This window comes from Equus quagga, chromosome 8 (genome assembly GCF_021613505.1).
Source record: "Equus quagga isolate Etosha38 chromosome 8, UCLA_HA_Equagga_1.0, whole genome shotgun sequence".
Taxonomy (NCBI): Eukaryota; Metazoa; Chordata; class Mammalia; order Perissodactyla; family Equidae; genus Equus; species Equus quagga.
In genome coordinates this window covers 91,839,226-91,853,137 of record NC_060274.1, presented here as the reverse complement: position 1 = coordinate 91,853,137, position 13,912 = coordinate 91,839,226, and the positions used below count along the sequence as shown (strand labels likewise).

At 36.6% G+C, this 13,912-nt stretch overlaps 2 protein-coding genes across 5 annotated transcripts; one reads left to right on the top strand and one right to left on the bottom strand.

The window, feature by feature from the left end:
* Positions 1-1,622: 1,622 nt before the first annotated feature.
* On the bottom strand, positions 1,623-6,007 carry DNAJB9 (DnaJ heat shock protein family (Hsp40) member B9). 2 transcript variants are annotated; one of them, XM_046670186.1, is made up of 3 exons: positions 5,767-6,007; positions 3,915-4,141; positions 1,623-3,161 (listed from the first exon to the last, which is right to left on the bottom strand). In XM_046670186.1, the coding sequence occupies exons 2-3, from the start codon at positions 4,129-4,131 to the stop codon at positions 2,710-2,712; spliced, it is 669 nt and encodes a 222-aa protein (XP_046526142.1). In that variant the 5' UTR covers positions 4,132-4,141; positions 5,767-6,007; the 3' UTR covers positions 1,623-2,709. The 2 variants fall into 2 exon arrangements, with proteins under 2 accessions (XP_046526142.1, XP_046526143.1); XM_046670187.1 differs by having other exon boundaries at positions 5,862-5,990.
* Positions 6,008-6,222: 215 nt separating this feature from the next.
* THAP5 (THAP domain containing 5) lies at positions 6,223-12,964 on the top strand. Of its 3 annotated transcripts, none has more exons than XM_046670554.1 (3): positions 6,223-6,393; positions 9,617-9,809; positions 10,303-12,964. In XM_046670554.1, exons 1-3 carry the CDS (start codon positions 6,314-6,316, stop codon positions 11,200-11,202), a joined length of 1,173 nt encoding a protein of 390 aa, XP_046526510.1. In that variant the 5' UTR covers positions 6,223-6,313; the 3' UTR covers positions 11,203-12,964. The 3 variants fall into 3 exon arrangements, with proteins under 3 accessions (XP_046526510.1, XP_046526512.1, XP_046526511.1); XM_046670556.1 differs by having other exon boundaries at positions 6,269-6,379; XM_046670555.1 differs by lacking the exon at positions 6,223-6,393 and adding an exon at positions 6,427-7,482.
* The last annotated feature ends 948 nt before the right edge of the window (positions 12,965-13,912 follow it).

Genomic DNA, 13,912 nt, shown 5'->3' with positions numbered 1-13,912 from the left:
GGCTGTGGTTCTGATTTCTGTCTCAATCCAGTTACTTCTGCTTTATACCTTCCCAGAATGTCTCAACACTTCTGTTGTTTTCCAGCACTTCTATGATTTCATTCTTATATTTTCTGTCATTGAGACCAAGAGGGAAAGCAATCATGACTGATTATATTCAACCTGTCACGTGGAACTGAAGGTGCCAGCATTAACATGAATATAAAAACTTCAGAGACTTACTGCCAGTACCAATTTCTTCTTTATTCTATGTGGCAACGTTGTCATTTTCCCCTAGTGCGTTCTTTTAATTGCCAAACAAAATTTCACCTCAAAAAATTAAAGTAACTACCTCAGGAGTGTACAAATCCTTAATTGGCCTTGGGCAACCTGAATGGAACTAATCTCAGAACTGGACCTGAAACTCATAGCACAAAAACTGTCTATAATCAGCCGTCAGATCAGCAGTTAACTATGCCAATTCTAGAGCATGAACACTCCCATGACTTCTACATGCCCTACAGGCCCTATAGCATCCAATTCAATACATATTCAACCCAGAAAACTTGAAGAATTACAGAAATTAGTTCAAGAAAAAGATTAAAAGTCACGTAATGAATATTACTGTTTTACCCAGAAGGAAAAAAAAACTAATATATTTCATGTTGTGTTGATTTGTGTAGGCAGTGTAGATTAAGCTATTGTACTGGTCATTTCTTAAGAAATTTTCCATTTTCTATCTTTGTACATTCAATCTGTACAGACTATAAAGAAGAAAAAAATTAAGTTATTGAGGAAACTTTAATGTTGATTACTGGTCTAATTTCTAGTTGCTCATATATCAAACTACTCACAGAACACACACATATCTGTACATTACCTAAGTATCTTTCTCCATATTTTGTATCTTAAGTGTGATTCAGGGTCTGTTTTTCCTTGCAAAACTTATGCCAAAGAGTCAAAAAGGGAGGTTAAAGAAAAAAAGAGGGGTTTCAAATAAACATTCGGAATGGGAAAAACAAGGAAGATAATCAGGCCCTGGAGAAAAATGACTAAATGCCAACAATATAAAAATAATCTTTAAAGTTAATCCTAATTTGAAAATGGAAAATGGAACTTTTTTTTTTGGCTTCATTTGTTCTATTTGCTAAGTTACATAGAGTCCTCAGACCAAAATTCAAAGTACAGCTATTTTCTAATTATCAAACAAAAGTAGTAGGTATAACTTACAGGAAATAATTACGGAATATAAATATAACAGGATAAATTCACTTTCCTCACAGTGTTCAAATTAAAGACGATTATTAACAAATATAGTTATACGCAAAGTCTCTCCTTTCTCCCAACCAGGTCTAAAGAGGAAAGAACCAGTGGCAAGAATATTTGCTCCTAGCAAGCAAATACACCAAAATTATAATTAACAAAATCTTCAAGCTACCAAAATTTGTGAGGGAAGGACAAATAAGAAAGCAAGAGAAATTACCAAACGGAAATAAACAAGTTCCCATCAGGGTTTTCAGGTAAGTCAAAAGTAACTTCTGGAATATGGTCTCTGAGCAGCATAAGCAGCCCCAGTGCTTATGCACCTCCTTACCTCCAGAATTGTAGAATAAACTTTTAACAACAAATAACAACAGAGAACGTCATATTGTAAATATTATATTTCTCTCACACACAATGTTGTATGAGATATTTACTAGTTTGAATGTGTATCCATAGGATTAATACTCATATGGAGTAAAACATGGAAAAGTGCAGAACTAAAGAAATAAGTCTATCTGAAAACAAAAGCACACATTTCTTAGGATTTAAAAATATTGCACATAATAAGGTTGCACAGAAATTACTGGCTGTTTTTACAAACAGAATGAGGTATTAGTCAATCTCTAGATAAAGATGAGTGCAAAGAAGAGGAAACACACACACACAAAAATACATAAATCCATATTAGGACCTAGAGTGCCAACAACTAAGAAATATGAAAAGATGTGTAAAGTAGCTATGATTTCAACACTACAAAATCACTAGCCAGGGACCAAACACGTAACCATCTCTTGGCAATATTTCATTAAGTTTTCAACTTTCAGCCTAATGACTATAAGCAATACCATTATTTCCTTTACTCCAATTCTACTGTAGAAAGGCACGGTTCTGTGGTAAATATTAAACCATGACTTTCTGAAGCTTTCAGTGGAAATTAACCTGAAGCTTTCAGTGGAAACTAACCAAGATACTGCTATCTTTTGCTGAATGACTCAATTATACAGTTTCATGTACATTTAGCAACCCAAGTTAGAGATGCTACAGAGCATGCAATTTTAAATTAGCAAAGGTTCACTGCAAAAATCATTCAAGTTCAACACAATTGAAATCTACAATAACAGTTAAAGTTTAACCTTTAAATATGTATCAGGCAAATTCAATCTTTTCTTGGTAATAAAACTGGCCACATTAATAAGACCAAGGGCAAGTAGAGAAAAAAAGACCGGGGAGAATTATAATATCTTCTTTTAAAGAACCCTTCCTAACTAGGGAAATTAATAATTAGCTATTTCTCTACTAAGTGAACGTTGCTGAATTTTTCAAAAACAATTTAAATATATTTAATAGCTATATCAAGTTAAGTGAAATCATGCACTGTCAAAATTGTTCACAGAAAATTGTTTTGCATCAAAGATATTGAAGAAGAGTCAACTAGTTGGGTTTAGTGAGAACAGAAAAAAGAATAAACTACTGTCCTGAACAGTCAGTGTATGTGGTAACCATATTTCCTCTTCGTTGAGTGACAGTTCTGCAGTGCTTACTAGAGCTATGGAATCTATTTTCAGTCTGTACTGTGTGCTGATTGGTGGTATCAAAACCACTAAAAGAAAACATTTTCTCCATATCTTCAAACATGTCATCAAACAGTCCACCTCCAAAAGAAAACTCCTGGAAATGATGCCTTTGTCTACTGGAACCATCCTGGCGTGTCTGGAAGTGATTTTCAAAATGCTTCTTAGACCGAGTGTTTTGGTTTTGACCAAAAAAACCAAAGTCTTTAAATAAGTCATCAAAATTGAAGTTAAATGACTGCTCAAAAGGACTTCCACTACTTCTTTGTCCTTTACCATTAGTAAAAGCACTGTGTCCAAGTGTATCATACTCTTTTCGCCTATTAGCATCTGAGAGTGTTTCATATGCTGAAAGAAACAAAAATACTTTAGTAACTAAAAGTAATCAAAATTACATATATTCAAACATCTTCAAATAAGTGAATTCAACTCTCTATTTTAGGGAAGGATTTCACATCACAAGTAAAACTAAAACACTGCAAACATAAGAATAAAGTTAAAATGAAAGTTACAAAAGGCAGGGACTTTGTCTTGTTCACTGCATACTATCAGCGGTTAGCACAATGCCTGCCTCTGTTAAACACCAATAAATATCTGTTACATGAATAATACCATTACTACAAATAAACTTGTGGGAAACAGTTACATAGAGTTATTCTTCATATTATTTGTGTAAAAACATTACTTGTATTATACAATGGTCAAATATAACCAATTAAGAAGAATTCAAATTGTGCACTTCCTTACTAGTTGAAGTGAATGTTTAACTCCAACTCCCTACCCAGTTACCTCTACCCATTAATTACTGAATGTTTACGAGGTGCAATTTGTTTCAGAATTAGTCTTAAGTCAAAATTTGTTTCATACTTTTCGTTTAAAGACAACAAACGTAGCTTTGAAATGTAGACCAAGTAAAGAAGGAAAAAAAACAAGGCATTTTAGAGTCTATTTAAATTTTTTTATACTTAATCTCACTATATTTAAACATAGATCCCACTGCCCCTCTCATCTCCACAAACCTTCAAATACATCCACACTCCTTAGCTATCATTCTCCCTTCCTAGTGCAGACCTGTGAGACCTCAGAGAGTCATTTACTTACCTTCTGCAATCTCTTGGAATTTTGCTTCAGCATCGGGGCTCTTATTTTTGTCAGGATGGTACTTCATGGCCAACTTGTGAAAGGCCTTCTTGATTTGGCGCTCTGAAGCCGATTTTGGCACACCTAAGATATCATAGTAACTTTTTGAGGCCAAGATTAATTCCGTTATCATTAAAATGCAAATTGCAAAGACAAAAACTGACTGGGGAGTAGCCATTTCTAATATCCTGAAAAAGAAAAGAAAAAAAATTTATCTTAAGATTTTTCTTTTAAAAAGAAACAAAACCAATGAAGTTTTAGGAAACAAGGTATACTTAACGCAGTATCAAAATGTTAAGCATATAGTATCTTGTACCTTTTCCCACGTTATTTCATTTATCTAGACTTTATTACTTATAAATCGCTTGTATCCTTCTTGAGAGCAAATATAATCCAACCAAACAGAAAAATCTTTCTCGCCTTTGCCATTCCACTAATACTTTGGCCTTACACAGAGAAGACACAAAAATGTCCAATAACTGATTTTTACCAGCTAATATTTAAGACTCAACATATGAAAGCATGGTAAAAAAAGGGTTGAAATCCAAATATTTTAAAGGGTCTCAATCTTTCTTTCAGGAATCCATATTCTAAGGGGGATTAAAAAAAAGGAACTTCAGAGAAAAAAAAAGTACATTACCTAGGTAAACAGCCCAGTAAATCTGAATTAGCAGTAATTTTCCCTCCCTAAGAAAGCACCGACTTCAACTTTGATTTCAGCAAGGTGAGCCAAGGATTGAAAATGGAGAATCTCAACATCACAATCATACTGACAACGCTACCCAATAAAATGCAGTCTTTTTTTTAACTCTAAGATCCCAAATATTTAACAAAAAAGCTAAATAAGTTTTGTTAAAAACTCATAATTAATCGAATTTAAGATTTCTGCTAAGGCTGCCAGAAAAAAGAACTTCCATAGTTTGTACTTTAGATACGTTCAATTCTTATTTTCAAACTTCTCAGTGGTCATTAAAACATTTCTCTAACCTTAAAGAAGTTTTAACTTAGAATTCAACTTAGAATTCTTGATGGTATCGATACAATGACTCGGGATTCAAAAAGTGATGCTGTTTTATGAACACTGTACCACAAGAGTCCTTAATAACCTATGATGACATAACAAGGCTGACGAAAGGCACTAGGGTTTGTGGAAACTGCCTGCCTTCCTCTCCTGGGGCCTCCCGGAACGTAATTAACAGGTGGATTTCTTCTTTCCAGCGAGTTACTCATAGTCACGGGTCTCAAGGATCAAGTACAACCTCCGGGTTTAAAGAACACAAGCAAGCGCGTCCTGGGGACGCCGCAGGGCAGCAGGATCTTCCCTAGTCGAGGAGGGGCTAAAACTATCAGAGGGGCACCTTGCTGGTTTAAGAAACGTTATTGCAGTTTCGCGTTGAACATCTGACACCTTTTTAGTAGACTGACTTTTGCATTATACTGACTTCTCCTCCTTCCCAGGACGGGCCCTCCTCCCCGCGGCCGGTGGCCGGTTGGGCTGGACCATCCAGCCTACGCCCAAAGGCCACCGGCATCCGTCCCGTCGGTCCAGGCGCCGCCGCCTGGGCTGTCCACGGCCCCGGGGACGGCCTGGGAGGAGCTGTCCGACGGCCGAGGAGGCCAGCGGGACAACCCAAACACAAAGCATTCTTCTGTGCGCGGCCATCTCCTCCTTCCTCCCTTCCCCACCAACACCAGGCCGCCCAAAGCCCTTGCGGCGACCGCGGCGGACACCGAGGCCAAGGCAGCCCACAGACAGGCCCCGGCCCGGGGACGTTCCAAACCCCATCACCGCGAGCTCGGCCTCGTCCCTCACCCGCGCCCTTCGGCGGCGGCTGCTTCTCCACAGAGCCGAGGCGCCGGCGAGGCTGACGACGGGCTCCGCACAGCGCCTCGGGCCTGGCCCCTCACCCCGGCCTCCGCGGCCTCCGGGAGCCGGCGCGCGCCCCGCTGCCGTTTATACAGCAACCTCGCGTCCTCTTGCCGCCACCACCGCCGCCTCCCCTCTCAGCCCGCTCCCCACTGGCGAGCGACCGTTGCGGGCGCCGCCACCTCAGGAGAAGACCTACACGAAGCGCTTCCCGATTGGCTCCCGCCTGCCCACGTGACCCTGGCGCCCTACGCGCACGTGGAAAACTGTTGTTGCGGCTCAACCTGTGCGTCACTTCCGGCTCCAACCCCCGAAGGGGCGGAACTGAAGGCCGCAGAAGCGGAAGTGAGTCGACGGTTGCGGCGTCTTTCCTTTTGGCCCATCCCAGCGCAGGCGCAGTGGCTCGGCGGCGTGCACCTGCGGCCCCGCCTCTGCGAGGAGGGCCCGTTTGCGCCCCTTGCTGGCCTGGGTCGCCTGAGGCCGCCGGGGAGCGATGCCTCGCTATTGCGCAGCGATCTGCTGTAAGAACCGCCGGGGGCGAAACAATAAAGACCGGAAGTTAAGTTTTTACCCGTAAGTTGTCCCTGGAGCAGAAGGGTCAGTCTTGCCTTTGGACCGCAGCCCTCTGGCGTTTGGCCCGGGATTTGGGGTATCTGCGATCTGCTCTATAACGTGTCCGGATGGGGTCGGTCCCTGCACGGGAGGAAGGCGTGAGGGCTCAGCTCAGTTACCTGGAAATGTCCTAGCTGAGCGAGGACCCTGGCCTGATGGCGAGGCGTCAGGGCCTGTTGGGCTGTGAACTAGAGCGTTTGCACACCTCACCTGACCTCGTTTCGTTGAACGATGTTAACCACCGCTTAGGTACACAGCAGACCTGCCGAGTGGGAAGGTGCACCCTGTGAGTTAGGTCGCATAGCTCTAATCCCATTTTCTCCGAAAGAAACGCCTTTCACAAATTCTGTAGGTCGCTGACCTTGAAAGTTTTGTCGCAGAGGCAGGCTTAGAACCTATATGCTGTTCAGGGTTCTGTACCCTTTTCATTCCTACACAGAACAGCATGTTAATCCGAATTACTAGTGCCACGAAATATTTCCGAGAGACGCCAGAAGTACTCATTTTATTCAGAGCAGGAAAGTAGTGTTATGTAATAATTAAGAGTCCAAGCTCCAAGGCCGGACTTAGTAGGTTCATATCCTGGCTCCACTACTTTGTAGTTGAATGACCTTCTGCAAATTATTGAAACTGTGTCTAAGATCGCTCATCTATGAAGTGGAGATATTAATAGTACCTAATTCACAGTGTGTAAAGAGGTGAAACAGCACCTGGCATTCAGTACATACTTAATATATATGAAAATAAATGTAGACTACATATTTCCTTTTTTTCTTGTATTTAAAAATAATTAATTTAGCTCTACGCCAGTTGTCTTACTTTCTTCGGATTTTCACCAGTTGTTTTATGAAGCCTATTTTACTTTGGACCTGAAGGTCTGCATTCACTAATGATTCATCTCCTTTTCACTATCTTAAGTAATGGGGAAAAAACTGATAACCTCAAAGAATTCACTACTTGGCAATATTCCAGGATTGTCTCCCTTGAAGCTCTTCCACAAGATGCAAAGAGAGGTGTTTTTTCTGGGCAGGCTGGAGAATCCAATCCATGGTCAGTTAATGGAAGAATGCTAGTATATTAATGGCTCTGGCTCTCAGAAAGTTTGTGGCAAAGGGTCGTGTTGAACTTGATTTAGCCCCATATTTCCCAAATTTATTTGACCTTGCATTTGGGGGGGTACAACCCCCAGACTAAAAATTCTTTAAATTAATCTTTATCTATGGACCACATAGTTGCTATTTTTAAGGAGGCAAAAATATTGCCAGAGGAAGTCAATTATAAAGATGTTTTTTCTCAGAATGTGAATTAACTGAAAGTAGAGTTTTTTAAATTCCATGGGTAATCCACAAAATAAAATTTGAATTAGTTTCATTTCCCTAATAGCACTAAACTTGAAGAATTGAATTTGTTCATGCTTACACTATAGAAGCTGTAGTATAAATTTATATAAATTGGGAAATTCAGTTATATATACATATAGTGTCCAGTTTATACTGTGAGTATTTTATGCTCTTTTGGGAATTAATAAGACAGTGAAACAAAATTACCAGTCAAATAAATTGAACCAGTATAAAGATATTAATTTGTTCTGGAAACATATTCCAGGAGATCTTAGAGGTTTACCTGTTGAGAAAGCATTGCAATCCAGTTACTAATAAAGATATTCACAAAGTGTATTTTTTAAAATTGTTTCATAATTTCGCATATAGGTACAATAGAAATAATTTGCAAACAGTATTTTTATACATGAAATTACATAAAAAATACATTATTATAAAAGGCATATTCTCATTTTAGATGTAACCAGAAAATGTAAGGACATAATTATGGCTAGCAGAATTTTGGTCCTCTGAAAAGAAACTTCTTTTTGCCTTTAAATGCTGTTTCTGGTTATGCTTATCGTGATTATAGCCTAAGTTATGGATATGTGCAAGGTTAAAAAAATTTCAAACCATGTCTGAATATTGTATCTACGGTAAGAACTTCCTAAGGTAAATCATCTGATTTTTTCATGTAAGGATGTCAGGGTTAAAAATTATTTCCTACAAAGTCCCCAGACTTTTCCCCTAGCATCTTATAAAGTTATCAAATTTAGGGGAAAAAAGTCATGCTGCTACAAAGCATAGCTTGTTGGGATGGGAAGGACTGTATAACAGCTGCTTTTTGTATGAGAAACCTTGTTATATTATTACTATTTTTTAAAAATAGAAAATTATTATCTAGTATATGTCTTGGACTGTGTTCTTTTAAAATCATCAAAAGAAATGTAAATCACTGTTAACTCACTGTTGTTTAATACAGTTTAACTCAAACCTATGTAGACTGGTAGAAAAGTTTTCCGTCAGACTCTGCCATTAGTCCAGTTTTGCCTGTAAGACACATTGCAGTATATTCGAGCCAGCTCTAAATCCAGGTTCTTGTCAGTACAGGAACGACACATATAAAGAGCTATCTTGCCTTTCTCTGTTTTCTATTCGATTTGTTTTATATTATAAAATATCTAAGTTCTTTTTAAAATGTTTAGTTCTTTTTTTGTATCAGATTCTCTTTTAGAACTTAAATTTTAGAGTTCCCAGTCCATTGATTAGAGAAGTCTAGAAGTATTGAACTAAATTACATATGGGTAGAATTGAGGCTGATTCTGGTAAAAAGAATGGAATATTAGTAGTTTTATAAGATTTAGTATTTTATTGTCTGCTAAACCATTTGTTTTAGTTAACGTCTGCTTATTCTTAAAATGTTAATATAAAAGGCTAAAGCTTAATACTTCCTTGAATTATAGAGAAGGAACCATTTGACTTGTAGTACTAGTATGAATACATTTAATAGGACTTTGTAGTTTTTACAAAGCTCACTGCTAGTTCTAGGCAAACTACACAACAAAATAAAAAGAGAGTATAATTCGTAGAAAACATGAATAGATTTTATTCTTTGTAGGAACTAATGTGGTTTGCTTTGAAGGGACTCTGGATTATGTTTTGCAAGCCATACTTCACAGACAAAAGCTCTGTCTACACATCTTGTTTCTTAAGCCTCTGTACTGCAGAGATGATTTGTAGTAGTTGTCATGAAGATGTTCTCGTGTGGTGGGGTTGTTTGCCTTGCTTTTACAGCACTACATGTGCAAGCCTGGAATCTGGCAAAATTGTAAAAATATAGCAAAGTTTTCCTTTTTTAATTTCAGATTTCCTCTACATGACAAAGAAAGGCTTGAAAAATGGTTAAAGAATATGAAACGAGATTCATGGATTCCCAGTAAATACCAGTTCCTGTGTAGTGACCATTTTACTCCTGACTCTCTTGACGTCAGATGGGGTATTCGGTATTTGAAACAAACTGCAATTCCAACGATATTTTCCTTGCCTGAAGACAATCAGGTATTAGAGGTGGGGGAGGGGAGATAATGCTGGGCAGGGTGGCGATTCCAGGGTGACAGGTACTCAGGTGGAAGGAGTGAGAGGGAAAGATAAGTTCTGGGAAAACAGAAAAAAGGGAAAGTAATTTTTACTTTTACTAAAAGTATGATAATTTTTTAAAATATTTGAACAATTGTGAAGCATGACTTAAGAGAAGCAAAAGATAACATATATAAATTATTAAGTTATTAACATGTTAGTGACCTAAGATTTTTTTTACTGGTCTTTTGAATGATCTGAAATGTTTCGATCATATATTAAATATGCTTAATGCTTTTTTAAAAAACGCTTTAAAGTATATTTGAGTTGTTATACGTTTAGAAAATTTTTTTAATGGAATAAATTTGCTTGGCCAGTATACTGGCTCAAAGTTATAATTAAATTGTCAGCGCTAACTAATAAGAGAAAAAGCCTGGTCAGGACATCTTTAGAATTTGAAAATATTATTTTCTAGGGAAAAGACTCTTCCAAAAAAAAATCGCAGAAGAAAAAATTGGAAGATGAGAAAGAAGTGTGCCTAAAAGCCAAGTCAGAAGAATCATTTGCATCAAATCAGCCAAAGAAAAACACAGTTAACACAGGTGTTGTCCCTGAACATGCAAAATTACTGATGAAGCCGTCAGTTCCCAAAACAGAAAGTATACAAAATAACCTATTAACTCTTAATCTAGTTAAGCAGGATACTGAAAAACCACAGTGTACCTTGGAAGCATCAGTTAATCAAGACATAGGTATAGGTGGTTTTCCCACATCTTTTGAGAATCTAAATTCTACAACTATTGCTTTGACAACTTCAAATTCAGAAGGTATTGAACAGTCTTTGGAAACCCAAGAAGTTCTTGAAATAACTACCAATCATCCTGCTAATCCTAGCTTTCCAAATAATTCCGTGGAAATTAAGTCAGCACAGGAAAACCCATTCTTGTTCAGCACAATTACTCAGACAGTTGAAGAATTAAACACAAATAAAGAATCTGTTATTGCCATTTTTGTACCCACAGAAAATTCCAAACCTACAATTAATTCTTTTATACCTGCCCAAAAAGAAACCGTGGAAATGGAAGACATAGACGTTGATGACCCCTTATATGAGGATGTAGACTACGAGACAGAAGTTTTACAAATTGAACATTCTTACTGCAGACAAGACATAAATAAGGAGCATCTTTGGCAGAAAGTCTCTAAGCTACATTCAAAGATAACTCTTCTTGAGCTACAAGAGCAACAAACTCTAGGAAGATTGAAGTCTTTGGAAACTCTTATAAGGCAGCTAAAACAGGAAAACTGGCTATCTGAAGAAAACGTCAAGATTATAGAAAACCATTTTACAACATATGAAGTTACTATGATATAAAGAGGTTTTAAAGCTATGACTTATATAAGCTTTTTACAGCCATACCAAATTATATGTAAAGTGAACTTTTTCCTGTATAGAGTTTTCATCTTAAGCTAAGAAATGTTATGAACTGCATCCTGTTCTTGTAATGCTCATTTTGAGAAAAACTAGAAGGTTGTTGGGCTGTAGAGAAAAAGTTTCATTACTTGATAATTTTCCAAATTAAAGTTAAAGTATAGCAAATAAATTATATGATTAAGTCATAAAATGAGAGAACACAGACATGGTAAAATAAAAAGAGCCCAGAATAGAAGTTAGGCTCAGGAGTCAGTCCTTGGTAGACCATTGGCATGTGACTTGGGGACTGACTTGTCAAGATTGAGCCTCAGTTTCCAATCTATAAAATGAGGGCACTTACTACATCTGTAATATAATCTGTTTCTTTATAGTTCCTTCCCTTTCTAGTAAAATACTTTTAATAGATCAAATTTTCTATAAGATTAATTCATATTTATATAATACCAGATGTTGGCAGAATTTAATATTGTTAACTGTTGGATTATCCTCAATATTTATTAAATTCTGTCTTGTTTTACCTTTTGGCTATAGTTGTCTGTTATATAAAGGAAATATTCCCTTTATAATTTTATTCTAGTTGAACTAAAATAGGGAACTATTGTTAGCTTGTTCTTAGGAGAGGTACTTTGAACTTGAAAGAATATGCATTTTAGTACCTTATATGTGTCTGACCATCATAATACATAGTCATTTAAGCTTAACATCCTATGTTTAAGGTTATATTTATAAACCAAAAACTTCAGTGAGGTTAATTTTTTAAAATAAATATTATTGTATTTTAGAAATCACAGTTGGTATCTATTTAATATGTATAGCTTTTTAAAATATGTGCTGCTGTCATTTCAGAATGATGGAGTAATACATAATATTATACATTCCCACTTATGTATATTTTATGAAACTTTATAAGGAAGAAATTATAGATAGGTGGTACGTAAGTAGGAAACAAGTAGGAAAGAGAAGTAATGGTGATATAAATAAAAATAGTGCTCATGTCTATACAAATTTAAGAGAAAGAAATGTAAAAGCAGAGACTTAGTGATAACAACACAAATGTGAAAAATAGATGATCCCTTAGAATTGGCAATCAGCATAATTAGATATGTGACTGTTTATGGTGTTGAACAAGTTTCTGTCTGATTGTTTTCTCAACTGTCATGTAAAAAATACTATTACCTATCTTGAAGGATGGTTTTGAGAATTCTGTAAGGTAACAAATGTGATTTTGGTCTTGGAACATAGGAGGTGCTCAATAAATACTAGTTGACTGCATGCACAGCAAGTAGTGTACTAATTGTTTTGTAAATGCATGATGATTATTTTTGGCCATATTTCACTTAGTTTTTTCAGGCTAATAAAATTAATTGGCATATGAATGTATGTCAGCTAATTACAAAAAGTTGATTAGAGATGTCCTTATTGGGTAACCATGGGGGAAAGAAACTTTATATTTTGCATAAATTATGTGCAGATAATTGGTAGAGTTAATGTTATTTTTAAGTATTCCCGTATTGCATTTTGCTAATATTTAAAATATGTAATATAGGTGAAAATAGCCTTTATAAGTCATTGTAAAATGTATTGTTTCAACTCACTTTTTAACTGTACACCTTGTAGTTATTTTCTATTTGTTTAAAGTTATGGTTTACTCAGGAATAATTTAAGCTAGTTGTATTTCTTTAAACTTAATAAATTGTAAGTATTCAAGATGCTTTCTTGGCTTCTCTGTATTCATTTCAGGATGTTCTCAGCCAAACCTAGTTAAACTTCTAAATTATATTTCAGAGTTCTGACCAACTTTATTTCTTACTTGGGTTATTTTAGGAGCCTCTTAGTTAATCTTGCCTATATTTTCAATCTCCCACTTCCTTATCATCCTTGACTCTGCTGTCAACTTTTTAGCTAAACTATAGATCTAACTATATCGCCTACCCACCACTTAGTTTTCCTAGCTCAGAAATCTGTAATTACTCTCTAATCCTACAGGATAAAGCCAGACTCGTTACCTACCATCATGTATATGATCCTCTGTGATTCTGTTCATCCGTGTTCCAGCCACACTGGACTTCTTAGCATTTCCCAAAGATGTCAGACAGATGCCTGTCTTTGTGTCTGCTTATTTTATTCCCTAAATTCAGTCTCAAAATTATCTTTCATCGTTGGTGGAATTACACCCCTTTTTTCCAGTCAAAATTGTTTGCTCTCTGTTCCTATAGGGCTTTGTTTTATAACACTATATCAGCATTTACCTTACACTTTTTTATCTCATGATAATATCTATGACTAGCTCATCGACTAGACTAAGCTTTTTGAAAGCAGAATTTTCATTAATTCATTTTTGTTTCTTTGACAATGTAATGTTCACTCGAATGAATATTTTGAATTCGCCTAGTTAGAATTTCTTAGTTCTTGTCACTTAAAATCAAGAAACCTTCTTAACAAAATATGTCCTTGATACCTTGAGAATGATTAGGGAAAGGATTTAGATCTTCATATAATCTTTTAAACATTCCACGTTTCCAGGGAAAAGTACAATTTGCCAGTTATCTACCGTGCCATTTTTTATTTGATTTTTGTTATGGAAAGCTGCCCCAACTCTCGACTATTTCCTACTTTCCATCCTCGATAATTAAAAAGGAAATAAGTCCAA

Coding starts and splice junctions, on each gene's coding strand:
- DNAJB9 (XM_046670186.1), bottom strand. CDS start 4,131: ATGGCTACTCCCCAGTCAGTTTTTGTCTTTGCAATTTGCATTTTAATG. Junction 3,162..3,914: donor ATTCCAAGAGATTGCAGAAG/GTAAGTAAATGA, acceptor TGTTTCTTTCAG/CATATGAAACACTCTCAGAT.
- THAP5 (XM_046670554.1), top strand. CDS start 6,314: ATGCCTCGCTATTGCGCAGCGATCTGCTGTAAGAACCGCCGGGGGCGA. Junction 6,394..9,616: donor CGGAAGTTAAGTTTTTACCC/GTAAGTTGTCCC, acceptor TTTTAATTTCAG/ATTTCCTCTACATGACAAAG. Junction 9,810..10,302: donor CCTTGCCTGAAGACAATCAG/GTATTAGAGGTG, acceptor ATTATTTTCTAG/GGAAAAGACTCTTCCAAAAA.